Raw genomic sequence first — 26142 nt, 5'->3', positions numbered from 1 at the left:
TGCAGGAGCTTATCTTGTGGCTAAAGCAGAAAAACAAGATGGCCGCCAGCAAAAAAAAGCTTCTTAGAGGCCATGGTGATTTTTTTTTTTTAAATGTTTTTGCTTAACTGCTGTCGGGGTCCCTTTTTTTTTTTTTTTTAAACTCAACAGCTTTGGTCTCCCACCCTCCTTTTTTTTTTTTTTTCCTCAACAGAATTTTTTTCCCAGTGTTTTTTTTTGGGGGGGGGGGAAGAGGGGGAGTGTTCGGTATTTGTGATTAAACAAGCTGGCAACCCTAGCCACTGAGGTGAATGTTTGTTTATCTCAGGGACTATATATGCAAGAGAGAGAGTGAGTGTGTTTAGGGGGGTGTCCATCCTTGCTCTGGACAGGACACCATCTTAGTTGTGCCCACACAGCCATTCTTTAAGGACCTATGAATTCTTTGCCATTAGCAATTGAGCTTTTTCAATAGTAGTGATAATTTTGTGATTTTTGCATTTGTGTGGTCAGCTGGCTTAATATGTAGTACTTCTTAAAGGGTTTAACTTATGAACTTGATCAGTGCATTAGCAAGCTGTGACTATTTTGCAAATAACTTAGTTTTCCAAGTTTCATAATAAGGAAATAGCAGACACACGGGAGCATAAAAAATGTTTAAATTCAGATTTAAAAAGTGATTCTAGATATGCTATTATATGAAGTCTTCATTAATTTCAGCTCTGAAACACTTTACAATAATTTCAGAAGCATTTTCCTCTGTTGTTGAGTAGTATTGGATCACATCAGCAATAGTGATTTTTGTCATTCAGTTAGCCACAGCTGCTTGTGATAAGGATCTTGAGAATCACCTGTATAGGATCAGGGCTACTGCACATCAAGGTTAGGAGATTGGCGGAAGAGTGGAAGATGCACAGGAGGGGGTAGTAGGCCACCTGCTGTGCCAGGATCAAAGGGTTGAAAGGTCAAAGGGTACATTTAGCTTAATCATATCTGCCTGTTGAATAGCTATTTCAGATTGTAAATCTCAGGGTGATTTCATTAAGTCCTTCTGGCTGCTGTTGGGGCATGAAATAATAAAAATTTTATATCCGTTGCTTTTCCTGCTTCTGGTAGCCAGAGTGACACGTTGTCTGCAGTATTAGGGTGTTCTTAAGTAAATAAACTGTAAACATTAATTGTCACTGATGTAGACAAGTCATAAAGCAAAAGGATCTTGGATTTGTTGTGAAAGATATTTTACTTTCTAAGAAGGTGTATGTTATCATAAATATATTATTTTTGTTTGATAAACTTTTTGAACGTTTGTTTTTAGTAAGAAAATGTTTCCTGTCTCATGTCTTTCACCTCATATTTGTAATGTGCCCATCACCTTTGTGTCAGATCATGAAGAGCCACTCTCAAGTTAAAGTTGTCTCAAAACTTAGTAAAAAATGCTAGAAATCCTAAAACCAATAGGCAGATGTTTCAGCTATTTGGTTTTTTTAAATAGAAAGACAATAGTTCATCTTACACAAACCATAATTTTTGTTTGAAACAAAATGCAGTAGTGAGCACCTGAAAATGAAACTAACTGCAAATATAAGTGTAATTGAGTACATTGTTCATGTGGTAGGAAAGGCAAAAAGTAAACGAACATAAATAGTATATATAAACTTGATTTAGTATTTTCATTCACGTTTAATAAAATAAGCTGTCGTTAGTAATGATGAAGTTTGTTTACAACACGTGATTAATTATTTCCCGTTTACCCCACTCAGGCTCTTTTGCCTTTTTATGCTTCTCTATTGAATATAGTTTCTCAGTGTTTTTGCAAACTTTTACATAAAATAATTTAATGATCTCAAATGTTCAGTTGCTCCTGAGCAGGACAAATCATGCTAACTGCTGCTTATTTACTAGCCTGGTGTTTAAGACCCCCTGGAGTTTGTTTCAGAAGTTAAGAGATTTTCACAGTAAAGGTGCCATTTCTGAAATTTAAAGTGCTCTTTTCACCAGGAGATAAGTTCACTCTGATTAAGTCAGTAATTCTTACTAAGCCATGTTTATGGAGGTCATAAACAATGGGTTCAGTGTGCTTGTTAAACCAAGTTTCCATACCTCTCCACTCTTTAAAAAGTGGCATTTACAATAAAAGGCAGGTGGAGATGTTAGTCTGACTTGCTGTATTTTATTATGAATGAATTAAGGCTACCCGGAATTCAGTGAAAAGTGGGGAAACTCCATCTTTTTATGAGCAGGTGACCCACGTCTTCATGGGAGTAATTTGACTTGACACATGCTCGAAGTCTGTAGCAAAATTAGACAAATGCAAACAACTGTACAAATTGGCTAATATAGTGTGACTATGTATACTGCACAATTTATACTGCTATTTCTAGTCAGAACTTCTTATTTTCTGTTTCTCTGTACTGTTTGTAAAATACTGATTTAATACCCCTTCTTTATTTTAGTAAGCATGCAGGTGTGTTGTTTTTAATATTTTGTTTAGCCAGTTAGGAGGCTGTGATAAATAGACTATTTGAGGTTTATTGATACTGCTTTTGATGTTAGGATGTGGGTCTAGAGAATCAGTAAAATTGTAGCTAGTTGTACTTTCTGGACCTTGGTGCATTCAAGGTGAAAAGCAGATTTACAAGTTGGAGGGTTATATCAGAGCTGTCACATGAGAAGTGGCTTTAATTCCCAGATTCTCTCTCTTGCCCTCTGGGCTGAAGGATGTCACCATTAGACGAGAGCAACTCACATCATTCTGCTGCAATCCTGCACCTCAGTCCAGAAGTGTCTTTAAGATACCCAACGCATGTCATTTTGATAAAGACATCTATTGTGAAAGGATGCTGCTTACAGGATCTCATGAGTTGGGAGAGGCCCAGAGCCTGGGCTCCCGCCCATATCTAAACATCCATACTGCAGTTTTTGAGCCCCACTGTGTGAGCCCTGAGAGCTGTGCGCTTGTGTGGCCATTCCGGAGAGATTCAGATGCTGATTAGCAGAGCGTCCACAGCCAGGATTATTTTTTCTACTGGTGGTGCACATGCCTCGGCTCTCCTAAAAAATTATTCTGCATGTGGATAGAAAAGAAATTGCGGATGGATGAAAAAGATGAGGAAACATTGCCTGCGAGCTCCAGTCAGCTGGCCCGGGCATTATGGGTGTGTGATTGCAATGCAGACGCTTCATCCAAGTTACAAGAAACATCCACTGGCAACAGAAAGACACCCATTGTCTTTCTGGTGCTCAGTTTTGAAAAGCTTCTGGCTTTGGTTAAGCACATCACTACAGATTTTTTGTTGGCGCTTTCAAGAGTCCTCTGAGTATAAGTGAGATTTTTAATTTTCTGAAGCAGGAAGGAGCAAATCAGTTTGTCTGCTGCTTCCTAACTCCCAGAAGAAGCATGACTCCTGAGTTACTTTAGAGTTTATCAGATGTAAGCCAATTGAGTGACCTTTTGGTTCCTAAGGTGGGGTGGGGGAGGAAAAGGATCTTGCTTCTCATGGAGGACATGTGTCCTTTTGTAAGGAAAGAACTATATTGTATAGTCTTCCCTTAATATCAGACTTCATTAGTTTGTAGATCAAGGGCAAGTAATTCACCCCCCCCCCCCCCAAAAAAAGAAACTTGAAGTTGGGTTCTGTGCATAAGACAAAGATCTATTTATAGTACTGTATGTGGTCATTAAATGGATTGCGTAAGAGTTTTAGGTATAACTTGGCATTGAGTACAGCAACCATTTAGCCTTAAATATACCACTTAAGGGCAGGAATTTCAAAAAGAAGCTTACCTTTAGGGTTCAAAGTGCAGGGTATGTCTACACTGTAAGAAACAGAAACAAAAAAAACCATGCCACAGCAAAACAAAACATAGTCACGCACCTATAGCAGCAAGTCTCAGAATCTGGGTCATCTGCCTCGGGTTCAGACCATGGGACTAAAAATACCAGGGTAGACATTCCCACTTGGGCAGGAGATCACACTTTGAAAAGTGGAGAACGGGGAGGAATTCGGAGACTAGAGTTCAGTGGGAACATCTGCACGGTTTTTAGCCCCATGGCACGATTCTGAGTTACTTGACCCAGCCTCTGAGACTAACTGCTATCCTGGACGCTTTACAGTATAGACGCAGCCTGGCTTGATTGTGAGCATTGAACCTCTGCTTTTGAAGATGATGGGCTCTACGAGGTGCCCAGCACATTTGAAAGCTGAGTCTGTACCTAAATTTCTCTTCTGCCTTCTCTCCTTTTTTTTCCTGACACACAAAGTGCCTTTCCTCCCCTCTGCCCCCCCTTTTTAATATCCTTTTCCCCACAGTTCTGTTGGTCAGAGACCTGCTCTTGCTACCTAGCGGAACTGTGCATAAATGACCTAATTAACTGGTGTACAAGACTGCTCTGTATGGTTGGAGGGTGAGAGACAGATCTCTCTATAGCAGACTTTAAGAGCAGTCAGTTTGTTTATTCAAGAGAGTGCACTATTGGAGGGAGATGATAGTTCACCATTTTATTAGCATATTTCTCATACTACATGCTCCTCTGTGTAAGTGGTGATAGAAATGTAGCCATATTCATGCTAAAATTCGACACTTTACGCCGGGGTCTTAACAAAGACTCTAGTTATCTTACCCATTACAAGGTAGCTTCCCCAATTATCACCTCTAATATCATTAGCTCACAGACATTTACCTTCCCCCCCCCCCGCATCCCCCTTCTGTTCTGAAATTTGATTTGTCATTTTCATATGTATTAATTTTTTTTAATTGTATCCTTTGGTATATATGGTTGTGACTATTTTCTTCCACTATTTCATCAGAGGAAGTAGGTCTGGCCCACGAAAGCTCATCATCTAATAAACCATCTTGTTAGTCTTTAAAATGCTACATAGTCCTGTATCTCTGTGTAAGTGTGTGTGAATTCGGTGTTAATGGTTCTGAATGTCAGGCATTGTCTTCGCAAGTCCTGGCACCATTTATTACATATCAGAGCGCTTCACCATTCTCTAACAACAAATCTACTGTTGATCCGGACCTACTGCTCTCATGCTTAGAAATTGCCTGTCACATGTGGTTTGAGGCCCTTCAAGATGACACCAGCAACCTTTGGCTTTGTTTGTTCATTGATCGATTGTAGTTGAATCCGGCAGGTAGTCTCTAACAGGGAGGCCTACCTGCGGTATCTCCCCCACTGGAGCACCCATGTCTGAAATGTGGCTGTTTGACTATTAACCATCTGTAGACCTTCTTATTAGTGGTCCTTGGTGTCTGTTAATTTGAAGCTGTGTATTTGACTAGACATTGTCACCTTTTAACAGGCACATTATTGTCTGTCTTTACCATGTGGCGGGCAGAAGTTGCATTATCCTGAGGCAACATGACAATGAATTGCCAGATCTTGTTTGCTGGTATTAAAAAAACTGAAATGAATTCCTCCATCTGTATTTTGAACAGATTGTTCATTGTATGCTTTCCTTTCTCACTTCCTCTTTTTCTCTCCATCCACTACTTTTTCTCATTCCATCTTTACCTTGCAGGCTAGTTTGTGATAGAATACACTCTTGCCTCTGTGCAAGTTGTTAATGCATTTTAAGTGTCAGTCCATCTCTTCATGATCTGGAAACATTTTGGATTTTATATTTTCTTTTCAGAAGATCGAATATTGTTGGATATGTGCTTCATAGGATCTTGCATTTCTGTATCCCTGTAGAAATTTAGTGTATGTGGATCAGATTTCATAGGAGAATGTTTCAGAAGCAGTAACATTTTGGGTTGAAAGTACTGTTAATTTTTCTCATCCAACTGTCTTGAATACCTCATTAGAGCATTACCTTCCTTTTTTGGCTAGTGGCATCCTGAGTAGATGGAGAGAGAAGATCAAACTGAGGATCTACTGAATCCTGAAAATATAGATAAATGTGGTGCTTGGATATTGTACTTTGTGTGTGAATTTAAAGACTTTATGTACATACAGTTCTCAGATTGGATGAAAACATGATTTATTAAGGGAATATTTAAATTCCATTATTGAAACCATCAGCAATGCAGTTTATGTTGCTTCAGAGGGGAAGTGAAGTTTGACAGTCTTCTGCTTCTTGGACACTTACCCAGCGGAAGCTACCAAGGTCTATTGTTTTCAAAAAGAGACTATACTTTTCTTTTATTGTACATCTGTGTACCATAGTAGAAAATGTAATCTTAAACACCCCGCAGTCAGTGCTTTCACTTAGGGATTGGAAGCCATTCAAGCTGACCATTGAGAAGAGGAGTGTATGCATTGAGACTTATACTGTAATGTAGAACTTCTTTGCCTATTGTAATGACAGAAGGATGTTCTACATCTCTGTCGTTTCATCCCCTTTGTAATGGTTCTTTCATATGCTCATTTCTGTTCCTTCTGTTTTTGTGTTTGGTCCAGAAGAGCTAGAATTTCTAACCTTGCTCTGTAGCCTACAAAGTTCTTCCTCTAACTCTGTAGCTAGGATTTTGAAGTGATGAACAACCCAATAAAATTCCTAAAAGGTTCAAGACTCAACTTGAGAAATTTCCTAATTAGTTCCCTTTTTTTTTATACTCGACACTCACTTTAACAAACAAATTTTGGCAAATGTATAGCCAAGTAGTGCATCTGTTTTGCTTTGCACAGATAGGGTTAAGATATGTGCATCAATTTGTTTGATTTGGAGCTTGCTGTTCTTAGACATCATATTACAGTGGAAACACAAAAGAAATAATGTGAAATGGGATTTTTCTCAAAACTCTTCTGGGTGTGAGATCCAGTGGGAGAAACCTGAAATTATTTTGTAATCTTTCATGGTATTCTGGAAATCCTAGAATTAAGGAAAAAACATTCTAGTTTCTTTCTCACTCTGTTTATCTTTGACAATGTCCATTTTGTCCAAATGTAATCTCATTTGTGGATGTGTTTGAGGTGCTAAGGCAAAGCCAGAGATGGTAAAGTGGATCTGAGTTTGGCCTTACTAGCACTCAGGCAACTGGAAAAGCCACCATTCCGTGTGATACTGCAACAAAATACTGAATTAAGAAAAATACTTACTTGAGTCTCGATGCAGCTAGAAGTTGTGTTTTGAATCCAGATTGAAAAGGGAAACAAGAAGTAAATGGAAATTAGTAAAGCCAGGTTAAGTATTTAATTAAAAGAAATGGAAAAACAAAACCACAAATGTTAAACAACACATACCACGCACAGTGAGGAGCAAGAGGAAACCACTTGCTTCTTTTAAAGTGCTTAGGAAATAGTGTAGTTGGATATTATGTTATGATTGATGTTCTTTATGAATAAGATTTGACTTCCTTCCCCCTCCTTTTTGTGATTTTTGACATTTTTTTAGAAAGTTAGAAATATGGCCCTGGAAGATGTGGTGATTCTTAATGTTGACACCAACACACTGGAAACCCCTTTTGATGATCTACAGAGCCTTCCTAATGATGTGGTATGTATAAATTGTTTGATGATTTGGAACTACTACATTACTAGAAATAGCAATCCTTTTTATCTGTTTAGTTTCTAACATGTGTCTGGTGGTGGTGCCAAAGCCCTCACGTGTTGTGTTAAATGAACTGCTTAACCTGTCTTTATCTTTTTTGCCTGACAGAATATAGCAATCTTGGCGGGATATGGAACCCAATAGAATATCTGGAGGTTGAAACAGAGGTTACTTTTGTGACAGGGAGACAAAGTTGACACTTAATGGTGGGAATGCTGCAACTTTAATTAAAATACCCAGTTGATATGTCAGATTCCAAATGGTTAAAATTAAAGTCTTGCAGGAAGAAAAAGCTCATGTGTGCCATATCTAACATGAAACAAAATTAAATAAAAACAACTTCAAGCAGATTTTTGAGGTGGAACAGAGTGCTCAGGAAGAGGGAATTTAATGTAAAGATAATGGACAGACATATATTTGTGGGGATACTTTAATGAAACTTTTCCCCTATTTTCCTCCAGCTGTATCTGAATTTGAATCAGTATACTGAACTTTAACATACTTTTGAAATCGGGTCACTCACTTCATAATCCATTACTAAGACTGTTTTGTGAAAATAATTCAATAGTGGTGTAATAGTGCTTTAATTCCATTTAAAATGTTTAAACTAATTTAATGCTGTTGCATAAATGTTTGGTTCTTTAACTGTAGTGAGACAATGATGAGCCTGATTTACATTACTGTCTTGTTGCCGTGTGATACCAGAGTATCTTTGCTAATGAAACTAAAAGAGGCAACGCATGGCAAAGCATGTACAGCAAATGCACTAGAAGCCATGTACAGTCCTGCTGGTGTCGTTTTGGAAGAAGACAGAAAAATCTGAAATTCTCTTACTAGACACACTATTCAGTTGATTACTAGGATCCATCATTTGTAATGTCTGCTTCTTTTCACTTATTTAATGATCTAAATAAAATCCTGCCTCTGTCTGCAGTTGAATACTTTAAAAAAAATAAAAATAAAAAAGTTGTCTTGTAGCATCTTATAGACTAACATGGATGGATGAATGGATAGTATCATGAGTTTTTTGTGGGCAAAACCCACTTCCTCTCTCATCTGATGAAGTGGGTTTTGCCTACAAAAGCTTATTATACACTATATACGCATAATATTGTTAGAATATTAGGTGCTACAGGACAACTCTTTTATTTTAAGTATATCTCTGTAGTTTTTCCATATTATATATAACACTTGAAATCTCTGCCTTGCTTTGCCTTGTCTTTCACCTCATTTCACCATAATGCAGGCTAGTGTTTGTGGCTCATCGAAAAGTGGCAGTGTAACATTTTCTAGATTTTTTTTTTTCTCTCACAGGACCTGGTTGGAGCATTTTGTAAAATTTACTCGAGAGATTGAGAGGGGAGACCCATCTATTTTGCCTAGAGGAAAGCCCTTTGTCCTCTGATGTGATTTTGTCCAATTAATAAGAGTACCAGACATTCACGGGGAGGGCTCTTGCCTCATTACAGAGATGATTGGCATCACAGTGATGCTGGAGTACATTGCTCTGTTGCAGTGTGGAAAGGTGGAGTCTCTTGGCTGTTAACATTGTGTTTTCTGCTGCAGTTTTCAGCAGGATGTTCATAGACTGGCACTAGTTTTTCAACCAAAGGAAGCCCTATTTCATTTTTGTAGTAGTGGTTGGATGTGTGAATCAATTCTCCTGGTTGATGAGGATTCTTGACTGTGAATCACTTAACAGACAGAAGTAGAAGAGCAAACACCCAACCTGCATATACCCTCACTCCCAGCATGAGCCTCACTTACTCAGTTAATATTCACCAGTTCAGAGCCGCAGATGAAAATGAAAATGTATAACTGTAGCTTGGCTGCTGTGGTAAAGGTCTGCTCTCCAGATGAACATGATTGCTGGCTGTGGAAGCTTGGGGCCCATGAAGAAGCAGTGTTTTGAGTCCTGATACTTGGGGGAGCATCATGTGTATGGCTGTTTGCTTAGACAATTAATATTCATGTCATTTTGAAGTACAGAATATCCATCTTTTTGATATTCTGCACTAACATGACACAGCTGTTCCAAGAGTAGTGCACTAAACAGAGATAGGAGGAATCTGGAGAATGTCAGCTGGTATGCAGGCCTTTCAACATCACATGCATTTGTCCTTCCTTGTCACCAGCATACTTCAAGCATTCCTGGTCAGAGTACCTCTGTGTGGGGGAAGTGATTTGTGGTCACCCTGAAGATTTCAGTGCGAGGTCTGCCTGCTGTCAGCCAGCTACTTCCAACAGAAGTGTCTGCCTTTTGTTGTGGGTGCATGTTAGGAATGGGACTGAGACTCCAAATGCATTTCACAGAGGCCTCCAAACAGCCAAGACACAGAAATGGTCACTGCCTGACCATATTCATCAAGCAAAAATTCAGGGGGAGAAAAGTTCAAAATATTGCTAGCCGGATTCACGTTGAAGGCACTAAATGAAAGGAAGTGGAATTGTAGCTAAACACGTCTAGCATCCCCCTTGGAGTTCCATAGTAGTAGCCTTGCAACTTGGGCATTGATATCAGCCAAAGCGGCATCCGTCAAACTTCTAGAATCGCCACGTTCAAAAGGAAGTCCCAACCCCTGAGTTGTTTCCATTCCACTGCTAGATAAGTCAAATGTATTGTAATAGCTTCATGCGAATTAGTTTGGCTGATCATTGTTTGCTGTAAGAGCAATGATTTCCAGTTACCACAGCCTGGTGAGAGACTATCCATGTCCATTGAAAAGTGACTATTCCCTCAGGGCAGAAGTCAATCCAAGTAAGTTTCCCATTCATTGCACTGGGTCACTCATGCATGCTCACTGCTTGGCGCTGTGACATCCCTTCACTCCTCAGTGGTCCGCAATGTGACTGTTCGTCACTGTATATAACCAGGTAGGCAGGAAGCAGTGAGTTCTGGATGATTCTGTGCTCCTTGGCTCGTGCCAGCATTTCAGTCTATTAAAGTTATTTCAAAGCCTCTCTTTGGTATTGATATTAAATAGCTCTTCATTTTGACTTTACTATTTGCATCCAAATCTGCCAGCTGGTCATCACTCATGCTATTATGCACAACTGTGGAAATGTCAAACTTGTAAATTTCATAGAATTATGTAAGAAATGTCTGGATACAGCAAACCCTGGGCCTTGTATGTGTATATGATTTGTCAACAGCCAACTATTATATTAGATTTTATGGGGCTTCATTAAAAGCGCTATAGCAGAAGCACTGTAGAACAACAGAAGAGACTTCACCAATAAACCCAAAACTTCAAGCTCTGGAATGTAATAAATTTTAAGAGACTTCCTTCCTTTCATTACTTACTTTTACTTCACGTTTATAACAGTAAAGAGTTGTGTTTTATTAGTTCAAAATTCTTGATTCAGTTTTCTTCAGGTCTATTTAAAAGCTACATTTTCTCTTAGAGGATGTTTGGAGCATTGCAGAGGAAGTGCTGCCAGTAAATTCAATTAGCTGGCATGACTCTCAAACAATGCACATGATTTATATTTTTTCACAACTGCTATAGAAACACAGCTGGGTTGAATATGTATTGTAACAAAGACTTAACCTGAATCATTTTGCTTTGTGTAGTTAATGTTTGGAATCCACGTTTCTGTCTTATTCCTCATTTGTATTCTTAGTTGCCTAGATAATTAAGTGTTCTCCTAGGTCTTTTCCTTTCCTTTAAAATGGTTTAATATTTGCCCTTGACCACTAGAGAGCAGCTGCTTTTCTTTGCAAGAAGTGAATTTTTGTCTGTTCTTTCATTCATCGTGTGTTTGGAACTGTAAGTGGATCAAGTTGTTCATCACAGCAGGGAGGCCATGAAGCTGATCTATTATACACCATTTCTTCCAGGGGAAGGAGAGAAGGAAGAAAGGTGAAAGAGATTCTGGCATCTCACTGGGCTCACTCCACATGGATGCATTTGTGATCTGTTGGGGACTGTACCAGGATACGTTAGTTGAGGGAGTAAAAATATTAGTAACGGTTCCACAGTTGTGAATGGCTAAGACAAACCATGCTTTCAGTGTTGCAAGGTAGCATTAGCACTAAGCACTTCATTAATCCTTGACTGTATGCAAAATTTACTTTGGTGAATTAAATTCAGTTACATTCTGCAGAGATGAGTAGCATTTACTTTGCTGTGTTCACTGGCAGGCTATTCATGCCATAACAAAATTAATAGTCTGCTTGATTTTCTGAACAACTCTTTTTGCTACATTGAAAAAAAGAATCCCTTAAAGTCATGTGAATTTGCTGGAGACTTTTTCTGTGAGTCATGCTTGGATCTCACAATTAATGACACTGCCTAAACCGGTCTTTCTATCGTTCCAAGTGAGTTTTGTTACCATTTCAGTCCTAAGACCTGAGTGAAAATGGACTATTGTGAAGTGTCTCTCCAATGAATGTGCATGTTACAGAGGTTGGATAATCTTGAGAGAGTTCCAGTAGAATCGGATTAAACACCTAACAAAGAATGTCAGTGCTTTGCTCTGGCTCCACTGCACAGTAACTTCTAGCTATCAGACTTCCTGAATTGCCCAGGTCAGCTCCTTTCAAAATCAAGGTACAAACATCTGCATTAGTAGGTATATATTTGAAGTGCTAGAGTCTGTCCCTGCTCAACTTCGTGTTTGTGATACCGCTGGATGTTGCTGCTGATAGGGGGGTCAGAGAGAGCTCTTTGAATAGCAGTGTTCCTTTTTAAATTTTCAATATTAACAAAGGAAGTTTATTAAGAAAGCTGATGCCCTAATAAATTTTTAGTCTTTAAGGTCCACAGGACTTCTCCTTTTTTCTGAAACGGAATCACACCCTACCTCTCTGAAACTTGTAATTAAGAACTGTTTTTATCTTCTAGTTGCACTTGCTGCTGACAGGTTTCCTACATATCTTTCTATGAGTTATATCAATGGTTGAGGGGGAGTCAGTTTATTTCTGGTTTTATATACTTTGTTACAGTCCCTGCGGATATATGTTTAAGTATTTCAGATGATAATAGTGTCATATTGGAGTCTTAGTTGTAGGTATCAGAGCTTCATATTATAAAGCATAAATTTTATGCTTAGTGAAAGAAATGAAAATATTAAATTTAATCCATAATGTTTTTATAAATACTTGCAATTGCTTCTGATTATTTTTTTGCATGGTATCCATATCCTATTTGTTAGCCAGCTTTCACAATTAGATGCTCTTACACTTCACTGTTTGTCTCTGCTTTCTGGGAACTGAAACATGTTGAGATCATAGCAATACTAACTTCTGTTTTTCAATTGCAAATCCAATTTTGAAAGGTAACTTCCATTTATATTTTCTTTTCTTTTTTTTCTGTTTGCAAGAGAATGTTTCTTACTTTATTCATGTTGACAACTGAAAAGCCTTGGACCTAATTAAAAGAATTTCCACTAGCACCTTTACTGAACCATTTCATTATGCTGCATTGCACAGATTGCATTTTGAAACATGGTGATAGTTTCAATCTGACCTTTAAACCTGAACTGCCAGAAGTATAAAAATCTTCTTTAAAAACACTCCAGGGTAAGCTACATGTATATGTGGCTGGTTAGAAATAATCTTCATATTGAACGGTCACCTTCTTATTACCAAAAAAAAAAAAAAAAAAAAACCCCATCTCTTCAGGCAGAATACAGGCGCAGTTCAGGTTATGCAGCCTATTTTGTTTTATGTATTAATTTATTCTAGAGTAAACAAAGGAGCAGGTTTACTTTTGTTCACTCATCAATCTCCCTGATATATTATTTTTAATGCTTTGTTATTTAAGCTACATTATATTATGTTAGTGGAAAAAGTAGCTCTTGACTTCATTGAAATGGGTAAATATGTGAATCCATAAAATAAGTACATTGTAGTGCTATGTTTAATTTTCATTTTAAAGGAGGCGGAAAACTCTCCTCTTATACATACCACACAAGAATGGGTTTATTAATTTTTTTCTACAGTTCTTTATCAGTAAATAGTTAACACCTTCTATCTGAGGATCTCAGTGATTTAGAAATGCTAATTTATTAAGCCTCAGAACACCCTAGTGAGGTATGTCATTATTCTACTTCTTTCATAAATGAGGAACCTAAGATGCAGCGAGGTTATGACTTGCCTTAGGCCACATTAAAAGCCTGTCAGAGAGCCAGAAATAGAATCTAGATCTTTTGATTGCCATTCCTGTACTTTAGCAGCAAGCGCCTCTTTCCCCAAGTTTGTGCTAATAAAAAAAACACACTAAAGTTTTCTGGGTTGATTATGAGCTTCAAGATATAGCTGCAAAAATAACCTGTAAAGCTAATATAGAAAGCAAAAGCCAAGAAAATAGTTACAGCTGTTACTTGGCCTTCCAAACATGGGTGAGCTGAGGATAAAATTAATAATTATGCTTATTTGTAACTTGTTCAGACTTAACAGTCTAATGGTGCTATAATTCCATTTGGCCTAGTAAGAGTGGTTTCAATGAAAGCAAATGAGCCATAGATTATAGTCTATCTATAGTCTATGATAGTCTACATGTTAGCATGTGCTTAGAAGCTCATTTAATGCATGGATTATTGACATTAAACTATAATGTTTGGATTTACAATCAATGCTGGACACCCCTTTAATTCACCACCTTAAAGTATGAGATAGTAATTTCAGGCATCTTATGACAAAATCACTGTCATGCTTCAGGAAAAGTTACAAATAAATATCCAGAAATCTCTTTGTAATTATGTCTAGAACAAACATTTGACACAAGCCAATTAAATACATTGCCATGGGTTACATTTTCTGCAGTCCACATTGTAGCATGTGCCAGCAAAAAAAGGCACAACTTTTTTAGATTTTGAGAAAGGTAAAGAAAAATTAGGTGAGCAGCCAGTGCTTGAATATGACGGCAGATCTACAAGTTTCAAGTAAAGTTGTTGTGTTAAGGCCAATGCCCACTCATTGAATAGACAATAAACAGGATGCCATAGAGACAATGTATATATTGCATTTCTAGTGCTCTTAAAATCCTCAGACTTCCTTATGGCACCTGGCTTTTTCCTAGCTTTACCTTTTTTGAGCAACTGTGCTCATTGGCAGAAAAAGTATTAACGCCGAGATCCTCTGGCAGAGTTGCAGAAACAGGGAGGAGGCTGGGACACAAAGCTATGACCCTAAGCTCAGGTCCTGTCTCTGCTGGTCAGCCCCTAACTGAGCCAGGCTCTTTTCTCTTATCCTCTCTCCAGGTCTGGCATTGGCTGCAGGTAAAGCAGGGTGGGGCTAGCTGGGCAAAAAGGCTTTCTTTAGCCTCCGCACCGCCCGGCCCTCTTCTCACTCCCTCACACTCTCTTTTCCGTTTTAAGCCATGGCATTCTATGTCATGTAAAACAAAGGAAACGGTAGTGTGTGGTCTTAGTTTTCCTATATCTTCTGTTTTTCCACCTATTTCACTTCTGTGCCATCTGCTTTAGAGAGTGAACATATCCTGTCCTAGCATCTTCAACACTAAAAAATTCTGCTGACAAAATTATTTGTTGATGATTTGGTTGCAGCCATTGCGGCTCAGGCACAGCAAGTTAAACATTAATGTGCAAAGAGATGTTTTATCTTATTTTGTGTGTTTGAAAAGCAAAAATGCTGTCACTAACAATAGTATGGAGATATACAACCAGACTTGAGAAGTTATTGAGCTATAAGCACTAAAAAGGAAAGACAACAAACCAAGTCACAACCTATTTATATATGAGAAATTTTGAAGAACAGAAAATGGTAATGGGTAATCCTTCAAAACTGCAGACCTTGGAGTATGGAGAGAAGAGTATGGTAACCTGCATGCTTGGACAGGGTTCAAATTTGCTTGTGTAGAGGGTATACAGTTGATATTTGCTTAGTTACTATCAGTGAGTATTTCTTTGTGTAAATGGTAATGAGACCATTAGGACTATGTTCACCTGAAGTGCAGCTTTGTGAATCTGAGGTAATTAAACACCTCTAGTATGAAAGAGAAAGGGCAGTGAAGGTTAAGTGAGGAATTATCTAACACAGGTGGTATAGAGCCTTTTGAGAAGCAGGAAGAAAAGATCCTCAGTAGATATCGACCATTTCAAAGGATGGAAATGTCACCATTGTCATTGGGAGATGCTTTTGTCATTTGTATAGGTTTTCTTTTTACTTGAATGAAAACATTTCATTTAGAATTTCAGTTCAAGCTTCTGAAATACATTCTGGGGTATGCTGACTCTGAATATCATCCTAACCCTTTCCATTTATATAATGTAATCAGGATTGGGACCCTGTTGTGGTAGACATTCTACAAACGGCATAATTTAGTCTCTACATAGTTTAGCTTTGTAGAATAAAATTATACTGGTATATATATCTAGCCCTACATGTTTATAAGCCACTTACAAAATATTTGTGGAATTTCATTTATATGGCGGGCATTAGTATTGAACTATATTCAGCACCAGTAATAACGAACAGAAGGGGCAAAAAAACCTTTAATATTCTTAAACTCCAGAGAGAGCAAAGATCTTGGGCCTGTTTATGATTTTTTGTTTCTGCACCATTTAACTAATAACATTCTTGTCAAATGTTTTTCTATATACATTTCTACAGAATTATGGTAGGCTGGGAAAGGGGCCATGTTGACATTCCTATAGTGAATAAAAAAAGTATCTAAATTATGGTATGTATTGTAATCAGGTTTGGCCAAAATAACAGGGATGATGTATCTCATATAATGCTTCATCAGATGACATGCATGAAATTTACAAATCCCAAATGCTTTCTGGTCATCCTTAATCTGACTTTAATTGCAGCTAAATATCAACTATACATGTTTATCTCATCCATCAGCATTATAACTTCCTCATTGTTGGAATGGTGGAGTCGGTCAGAAATTACAGAGTATGACACGTAACCTGTTGCTTACATCAGCTTCTGTACAAGATGATAGAAGGGTAGCTCATGTGACAACTATTTTAAAAAATGCTTCAGAGGCTATCTGGCAATTAGAAACTAGTAAGGATAGCTTTAGTCCCAGGCAATTTGGATGAAACTATAGTTACTCCTCCCCTCCCCCCAAAAAAATCATCAGACAATAGATAAACACAATGTGTTGGGGAAGAGTCCACACAGGTTTTGTAAAGAGCAATTGTGCCTCACCAATCTGTTAGAATTCTTTGAGGGAGTCATCAAGCATGTGGACAAAGGTGATCCTGTTTGAATAATGTATTTGGATTTTCAGAATGCCTTTGATAAAGTCCCTAATTAAAGGCTCTTAAGCAAACTAGGCAATCAAAGGCTAAGAGGGAAGTCTTGTCATGGCTCAGTAACTGGCTAAAAGATGGGAAACAAAGGGTAGGAATAAATAGTCAGTTTTCACAATGGAGAAAGGTAAATAAGAGGATTCCCCTCTCAAAAAGTCTCTACTGGGACAAGTGCTGCTCAACATAATCACAAATAATCTGGAAGAAGGGGTGAACCGAGAGATATCAAAGTTTGCAGAGGATACAAAATTACTCAAGATAGTTTAGTACAAAACTGACTGCAAAGAATCACAGGAAGAACTCACTAAACTGGATCACTGGGTGACAAAATGGCACATGAAATTCATTGTGGACAAGTGCAAAGTAATGCACATGGAGGGAAAATAATCCCAGTTAAAACATTCCAAATGATGAGAGAGAAATTAGCTGCTATCACTCAAGAAAGAGATCTTGCAGTCATCAAAGAAAATTCTCTGAAAACATCCACTCAATTTGCAGTGATCAAAAAGGCTACCTAATATTAGAATCCATTAAGAAAGGGATAGATAATAAACCAGAATATATCATAATGCCGCTATTCAAATCCATGGTACACCTACACCTTGAAAACTGCATATAGTTCTGGTCACTTCATCTCAAAAAATAATTTTATAATGTGCAGAGAAGGGTAACCAAAATTATTGGGGCATGGAACAGCTTCTACATGCAGAGATATTAAAAAGACAGGGATTAATGGGTAATATGTTAGGTTTATTTAAAATCAAGAATGATAAGGAGAAAGCGAATAAGGAAGTTTTATTTACACCTACACAGAACACACGAACTAGGGTCACCCGATGACATTCACAGTTTTAAAGTAAAATAAAAAGCACAGTCAACCTGTGAAAATTGTTACCTTAGGAAATTGTGAAGGTCAAAAGTATAAGGGTTCGAAAAAGAATGAGATAAATGAATGGAAAATAGGTCCATCAGTGGCCATTAGCTAAGATGCACAGGGATACCACTCCATGCTCCAGGTGTCCCTGAACTTGCACCTGGCAGAGGCAAGGACTAGACAACAGGATGAGTCACTTGATACATTTTCCTGTACTGTTGATTCCCTCTGAATCCTCTGTCACTGGCTGCAGTCAGAGACAAGATACTAGTCTCGATGGGACATTGGTCTGAGCCAGAATGGCTGTTCTTATATTCTGAAACTGAGGAATGAAGTTCATTGGTGGGTCCGAAGAGGGAATGATGCACCACTGTATAGATTACCTCAAAGAACAGCAAAGTCCTTGTAGCTATGAACATGTAACAACAGATGCATGGAAAGTCCGCTTTTAAAAACACGTCCTTATCTTCCTGCATTCCTGCCTGCTGGCTTCCAAGCAAAATGTGATTTGCTGGTGGCCAAAATAAGTAGCTGGAAATCTAGTTTCCCTAGAATGGAAAACTCCTGCTTTGTATTTGATATGTCATTCCTCCTTACAGCTGCAGCAGATGAAACTTTTTGGCAAGTTCCCCATTCAGTAAGTTCTCTTTTATGCCGTGAAGATGATCTAGGACTGCTATGTACTTACAGGTTTCTGCACTCAAGAACAGATTGAAGAAAGTCTCCACAACTACTGGGGATGGAGTAGCAAGAGCATTCCTAAAAGCCCAGGCCTCTTTCTTTGGGAGCTACAGAAATGCACTGAAAATTGAACCCGTAAGTAGGACGTCCGTATGTTAACACAAATGCAGATACATAGTAGTGGAAATTGCCCATAAGATGTTCAGATGGAGGTTGTAAATAATGCTAAGAATGTTATAAGGATTTTATGGAACTTAATAATACCGACTCAGTTGGAATGCTGCATGTGGCATTGGTCAATGATCTCAAGATGTTGTGGAAATAGAAGGGTTCAGCAAAGAGGAGTTTGATTTAAAGGGTCTAGAAGAACTCTTGTATAAAGAGAGCATGAAAAGAATTAGTATTATTTACTTCAGAAAGGAGATAATTTAAGAGGGGATACGATGGACATTGGTAGAATAATACAAGGTATGGGGAATATAGATTGGGAGCTTCTCTTCACTCTGTCTCATAACACAAGAATAAGGGGGCAATGATTGAAATGTAAAAGGTAAAAAAAATTCAAACCAATAAAAATATTTTTCACCCCTGTTATTGCAATGTGGAACTCACTTCAATAGGAAGGCATTGAGGAGATTGAATATTTATCTGGATAATGTCAATAATGAGAGTCATTAGTTAATGCCAAAAAAGCTTTGAAGGGATATTCATCCTAATACTTCAGGGATTAAGCCACTCTCTATCTATTCTAGATCAGGATGAGACAATGTGTTCTGCCTACTTTGGGGTTCTTGTACCTTCTTTTGAAGCAGTTGGCATTCACTGCAGTCAGTCACTTTACTGGACTAGATAGACCTCAAGTTTGATCCAGTCTGGCAATACCTATATTCCCATGTAAGGGTTTTATGAAGCTCTACTTATGGTGATTGACCTCCCCTGAGAAAACAGAGCATGTTCAGAGTCCTATAGGCCCACGTGATAGATAGGGACTGAGTAGATGATCTGATGAATGTGTTAGCTATAATGCACAAGGTTTGAGCCAGATGGAAAGGGCTACTTATCTCAGTGGACCATAAAATACCTGTAAAAGTCTTAGAGCCCTATTCACTTCCTCTTCTTTCCCTCAATACAGAGGAGACTACTACACAGGTAAATTAAAGCAAAATGTGGGGGATATTCTCTACCTAAAGTTCAGGGCTTATTAAAGCTACTGCATCTTAGACTAACGGGAGGTGCACAAGAAAATCCCCACTGAGTGGAGAATGTACCTTTTGCCTTAACGTGGAGAATTGGTGACTGCAGTGAGGAGCAGGAACAATTTAGAGAGAGGCTGAGTTGGAGTAATGAGAGTGGATGAGTTAGTGGTGACTCAAGGAAGGGTGCTATCTTCTGCATTCTGTCTCTGGAGATGAATATAGGATTCTGGTACGCAGCGTGTAAACACCTTTCACCCACACAGTTGGTTACAACAAAAGACAGAATTTGGGAAACAGATGTAGTTCTTTGATTTCCTTTTATTTTCCCTATCCAGAAATCCATCACAGCCCCATTAATACTACACTCAATATTTTGCATACTATGAATTATTTGTTGATTTCATAAAGGTGGTGGGAGAGAGATAGCTTGATCAGATTTTTAAATAGTTTATCCAGCATCTTCAATGAATGAGAATCATTCCATCCAGACATAGTCACTGTTAAAAAAATAACACTGTTGAATTCAGCACAGCTCAGTCTGTTTGTCCTATTCTGATAGCAGAGAGATATGTATGGTGTGTGTATAAATATAAATGTATTTGATGTATCTGAGCACAGCTTATAGCAGTTGTCAGGTGTGGATTTTGTGCTTTTAACATACCAAATATGAACTAAAAGGAGCTACTTTAATTCCCATCCATATAATTAATAAAAGTGAAAGCAGCCACGCAGCCTGGCTGTAAGCCTCCTTTATCCATGTCAAGCAAACACCGACTTCCCTTCATTCGTTTAGGCCTTTCTTGCTCTCTGACACTCCTCCCACTAGTTGCCAGGCAACTCTGGGAGTATTGGTGTGCGTGCTGCTTCGATATGTGAGAGGGATTAACTAGTTAAGGTTGGGGGTTTTATGAAGAAGAATAAAATTGTCAATTGCTTTACTGGGAATAACATCTGGTATTCTGAAGGCTGAAGGGTACAGATGAGATATCAAAATTGGCTGATGATGACACACATCTTGGAAATGACAATTCCCCCTTCTAGAACGAGCTCATCGGAACAAGTAAAAACCCTCTTTTGATTTGCACAAACAGAAACTCTACACATAATTGAAAAAGCCCATTGTACAAATCTGTCTTAGAAAAACCCTTTTATAGGAAGGTTCTCAGTCTAATCTCAAAGATCAGGGAATATGTAGGAACCTCTGTTTCTTCTTCGAGGAGTGTCTTTGTGGGTGCTCTGTTAGGGGCCTCGTCGGAGATTTACAGTAGCAGTGCCCCCTGGTAGGCTGTGCCCGCCAGACAGAGAGCATGCACGGTGCCCCGACTGGCCATCCATTCGCTTCCTTCTCTAGCACCACCAGCATTAGTCAGAACCTCTGTTGCTCTCCAGTTTTGTTTTGAAGTACTTTAAAAATGTGAATATTTCCGTATTACTTATAGAGGTAGCTAGCGTTACAGTTCTTTCTAGTTTAGAGTTAAGGTTTTCTGTCTTCAAATTTTTAAAAAAAATCCAAAGCAGCGGGGAGGAAGGGCGGGTGGTGGAGCACCCACAGGGACAACCATCTCGAAGAACCTCCATTACTGCACAGGGTGAGTAACCTTCTCCTCTTTCTTAAATTTTTAGATATGTTCTCATAACAGTATACATTTTTTAATGCTGTAACAAATATATTCTATGAAAACACGGCAACTTTGTGTGCTAGAAGCTCCTTGATTGTTAGCTAGAATGCTATGTTTAAACCCTGTATGTTTCAAACCATCTTGATGGACTTGTGATTAAAGCATAGATTAGGCCTAAGAGTCAGGTGACCTGGATTCTGTTACCGTTTCTGCCAAGGATTTCCTGCATAGTCTCGGCCAAATCATACAATCTATGAAAGCCTCAAGGTTTCTTCTGTAAAATACTGATGACTTACCTCCGTCAGTGGAGAGGGGTAGTTTTGAGGCACGTAGTTCATTAGGAATTAGTTCAGATTATATTGGGAAAAGCTTTAAATTTTGCCTGATGCATAGTGATTGTCAGAGTGCAGAACATAGCTTCAGACTGACCTCATACAGTCAAGCTGTGACTAGAGTGACACTTCATCTTGCTTGAATCATTGTGGGCCAAATTTCTGTTTACAAGAGCACACGTAACAACAAGCTGGGGGATGCAGGAAAGTTTCCGGTCGGCTTTAAGAAATTCTCCTTTGTCAATATCTTGAGTACCTCTCAGCCTATGTCATTGGCTAATACTTCATCCTTGTGTGGTCAAACTGTATCCAGTGAAGAGAGGAAGGTTCCCTGATGATGGAGGATTGGAAAGGTCTGATCAAGGCTAGAGATAAATTTGATGGTCTCCCTTCCTCCCCCATGCTTTAGGAAGTTTGACTTATGAATATAAGCATGCATAACTCTGAGGGTATGTCTAGACTGCATCCCTCTGTCTGCAGATTAGGCAGGTCGACATTGCAAATGAGGCAGGGATTTAAATATCCCATGCCTAATTTGCATAAAAATGGCCACATAAGGCTTTCTCTCTCGACAGATCCCCCTTTAGACTGCTGCTTTTTGCCGACAAAGTGCTGAGTCAGCAAAACGGGGCAGACATTTTTTTATGCAAATTAGGTGCCGGATATTTAAATCCCTGCCTCATTTGAAATGTTGACCTGCCTAATCTGCATGCCTCTGCCGACAGAGGGATGCAGTCTAGACATACCCAGAGATACTTTAGACAAAATACCCTATGTAACCTATCGATTTTAATGTTACAGTCTGCTGGATCTTTATATCCTTTTTTAGTGTGTGTGTTATTCTTGTATGAAAAGTTAGAGATATGACGTTTGAGACTATTTATAATTCTAAATGTGCTCATGAGAGCCGTTAATGTTCCCTCCTTCACCCCCTCCCCTTTGTTTGTCCTGTAAGTCCAAAGGTGATTGGACTAGTAAGACATGTTACCGTACGACGTGGTACTGGAATTGCATTTTTTGACCCAGGTAGTTTTCCATAGAAGGGGGAATGTAGAACAAAAGGTTCCCACCCTGGGGAAAAGACTATTTAAGCAAGAAGTTATCAGCCCTTTATCTTTGACTGGTCTGGAAAATCCTGGAAGGATACAAAGGGCTGGAGACCCAGATCAAGATAAAAAAATGTTGTCTCTGCCCTGAAGATTATGCCTGGAACAGCTCTTTAGAATAAGAATTTACTTGCAATAAGTTTTCTAGTGAATTAGTACTAGCTGTTCATTTTCTTTTCATTTTAACTTAGTAATTTACTTTGATATGTCTGTTTTCACTTGCAACCACTTAAATCCAACTGTTTGTACTTAATAAAAACACTTTAATTTACTATCTGGACCAGTGTAAATAATTATTCCCTGGAGGAGATGACCAGTATGCCTATCTCTCTTTCATTGATAGGGTATGCATTTTCATGAGCTTTCTTTGTGTAAAACTTTTACTCAAAGAAAGACCAATTTATTTGCGATTTTGATCCCTTTTGAGGGTAGTTTTCCTGGATGCTGTGCCTTAGAATTGCATTCTCCCAATGCTGAAATGGTTCAGTGTCTGCATTGCTCTTCAGGGTGGGTGGTGGGGGCATGGCGGTAACCAACTCTGTGCCTTGCCTGGGGGAGACCAGAGAATCTGGCCCATCAGGACATTGTGGTAGGGAGCCCCGAAGAGGAAGAAGGTGAGTATCATTGGTATAATCAGCACACCAGTGAACAATCCCAAGGGGTTTTCTGTGATCGCACCCCATCAAGCTCAGTTTCTTAGGCTGTGCAGCTGAGACATCTTCAGCTACTGAATCTCATTCAGGTTTCGCAGGTGTCTGCTGGAGGTTTTAGACTAGAAGAACTCTCTCCCTGAAAAAAGCTCTTCATGGCAACATTTTCCAAATAATTAAGGTCTTAGTTTTAAATGTTTTAATCCACATTTGCTGCTGTTAACTTTCAAAACTACGTCACTGAATTTAACAGTGTCAAATTAAATAGTTCTGGTGTGTTTTGAAGTGAATTAAAAACAAATGGGAGAAGCAGCTGTAGGCTAACGCCTTCTAAGAGTATGAGTAATATTTTCAAATATTTCAGCCTGGCCTGCCTTTGATGATGTATTTTCTTACATTACTGCACCATTACTGCATTATTACAACATGTCCGTGTAAATGTATGAGTAGGCAATATTGGACATGGTCTGTAAAGATCCCACCTCTTACGCAGTCACAGTCTACAGTGAACTATGGGATGCTGCCTATGAAATTATTGCTAGGAAAGAGTTGCTCTTACTTGTTGGTAGTGTTAATTTTGTACGAGTTTATTGATACGCTAATGCATAAGGTATGAACACACTTTTTGGGGCAGACAGAAGGGATCATGTTGCTTGATCATTACTTTTTCATTCAGTTTCTTTGTGGCCCAGAATTTCTCAAAAGATGAACTCCAAACACTCATTATTTTTAAGAAACGTCTTAATGAGGGCGGACCAGAAAAGAAAAAATCTGTTGTGCAAAAGAAAACAAAAAATGGGGAGTGCTGGAATTTTTTTTTAATTCACTTTGGAATGAAAATCAGGCCTTTCAACATTTTTCATGATAAAGGATGAGCAGCACCTCAAATTGCTAATAGCTTCGAGGTTGGAATGCCTTGTCTAGGACACAGAAGACCCAATTTCAAGTCCCTATTCTGCCTGGTTCTGGCTTAGTCTTTTTGGCCTAATGAATATTTAAAGTGTATAAGAAAGTGGAACAATTCCAGAGGCAGGGTGAGGGGAGAGAGAGAGAGAGAGAGAGAGACTGACTTGTAAGCCCTGTGGTTAAGGATGTTAGAGACCCAGCCCTAGTTTGTCTGATTTGAAGCAGAGACTTGAACCTGTATTTTATACATCCCTACTATTGAACTACTAGCTTTTCTGGGGTAGCTTGCATGCTCCCGCTCTCTCTTTGGGTACGTCTAGACTACATGCCTCTGCCGACAGAGGCATATAGATTAGGCTACCCGGCATAGGAAAATGAAGTGGCGATTTAAATAATCGCCGCTTAATTTAAATTTAAATGGCTGCCGTGCTGAGCCGATCAGCTGTTTGTTGGCTCAGCGCGGTAGTCTGGACGCTCCGCGATCAACATCAAAGGCATCTGTCGACCACCCAGGTATAGCTCCTGAGATGAGGTTTACCTGGGAGGTCAACAGATGCCTTTGATGTGTACCGCGGAGCGTCCAGACTACCACGCTTAGCCGACAAATAGCTGATTGGCTCAGCGCGGCACCCTTTTAAATTTAAATGAAGAGGCGATTATTTAAATCACCGCTTCATTTTCCTATGCCAGGTAGCCTAATCTACATGCCTCTGTCGCCAGAGGCATGTAGTCTAGACGTACCCTTTGTGACCAGAAATTCCATCTTGGACCCGTGACACTCTTCCAGTTAATTTTTTTTCGAAACCAGAACATTTTTGCATAACATCTGCTTGTGGACAAACAGCATTTGTTGATAATCCCTCACCAGCTCTAATGTCCTGTATTTCATTACATGGAGCCTCATTACAGGGCTTGAAGTTACATACTAGACATGCAAAACAATACTTTGACCAGCGCTTATTTGTGATGTTAAACTTTCCATTGTATTTTGTAATCTAAAGCTTTTGAATCCGGAAATATTTCTTGTGTAGAATCTGTTACTCTGAATTTAAGCACAAAAATTACGGTTTTTTAAAAATTACTGATGCATTTATCCTTACCACTGAGTTCTTCTATAACTGTTCAATGTCAAATCTTAAACTATAGAACAGTTTCTCACATGTGATGTATAGACTGTTCCACACTTCTCTGTTAAATAAAGTAAACAAAGAGGCAATGTACTTACCTTTGTTGAGGTAGGATTGTACCCTTAGTAATGACATCTTCCTTTCTGACATTACAGATGCCCCTTACTGGTAATCTGAATGATTATGGTGCAGTTTTTTGAGGGTTAATTCTTTACATCTTTTAAGGGGAGATGAAATCATGATCATCTTTCAAAGGCTAAAGCTGGAAAATTGGGTCATCCTCAAAAGAAATAAATATATTTTTAAAATTATTTATAGCTACGTACATGTTGGTAATTGTAGAAAAAGAGAGATAAGACTTTCAAGTCTATCTCATGAAAAATGTAATCTATGTTCTTTCCTGGAGTGACACCTAGTGGTTAGGGCTATCGTTTCATCACTTTTCTTTCTCCTACATAGTTAACATTCATATTTTTTTGTTTAATCAAAAAACAAATGTACTAGCGCCTGCAATAGAGATCAGCATACTAGACAAATTCCATGAAAAGTAATAATATTTAGGACATATTACAAGAGAATGTATAAGTCCAAAAGTTTCATCTTCCACAATAGCCTGCTCTAAATATCAGGTGAGTGCTTTTATATGAATATTTGACTTGTCTCATGAGTTTAACATGCCATATTCTCAAAGGACTGGCATTACTGCCTCCTTTGTTTCCACTGGGGTAGGTAAGGCTTGTCAATTCCAGCAAAATCAGAGTGAATCATGTTCCAAAGATTTTACCCATGTAAGATGGTAGCAGCAGCAGATGATCTTATATAGAAAAATACCCGTGCTACCTCTTTGTCCATACGTGTAAAATAGTATAAATGGAGGACCCTGTTTACTTGTATATTGTTTACTAGACCATATTGGTAATCTGGGCAAATATTTCTCTTTCACGT

At 38.6% G+C, this 26142-nt stretch overlaps 1 protein-coding gene and 1 long non-coding RNA gene across 10 annotated transcripts in view; one reads left to right on the top strand and one right to left on the bottom strand.

Moving 5' to 3' along the window:
- Positions 1 to 26142, top strand: part of DENND1A (DENN domain containing 1A) — a 361801-nt gene that overhangs the window by 236812 nt on the left and 98847 nt on the right. For all 7 annotated transcript variants that reach the window (XM_075905650.1, XM_075905649.1, XM_075905651.1 and 4 more), the window contains exons 12-13: positions 7320 to 7421; positions 18271 to 18396. In XM_075905650.1, coding sequence (XP_075761765.1) covers positions 7320 to 7421; positions 18271 to 18396 — 228 coding nt within the window. The remainder of the gene's footprint in view (positions 1 to 7319; positions 7422 to 18270; positions 18397 to 26142) is intronic.
- LOC142819334 (uncharacterized) overlaps positions 1 to 26142 on the bottom strand; it is a 106007-nt gene that overhangs the window by 71989 nt on the left and 7876 nt on the right. For all 3 annotated transcript variants that reach the window (XR_012897195.1, XR_012897193.1, XR_012897194.1), the window contains exon 2: positions 25296 to 25477. This is a non-coding gene — a long non-coding RNA (uncharacterized LOC142819334). The remainder of the gene's footprint in view (positions 1 to 25295; positions 25478 to 26142) is intronic.

Source organism: Pelodiscus sinensis, chromosome 22 (genome assembly GCF_049634645.1).
Source record: "Pelodiscus sinensis isolate JC-2024 chromosome 22, ASM4963464v1, whole genome shotgun sequence".
NCBI lineage: Eukaryota > Metazoa > Chordata > Testudines > Trionychidae > Pelodiscus > Pelodiscus sinensis.
The sequence above is the reverse complement of the archived record's forward strand: the minus strand, read 5'-3'. Positions and strand labels throughout refer to the sequence as shown.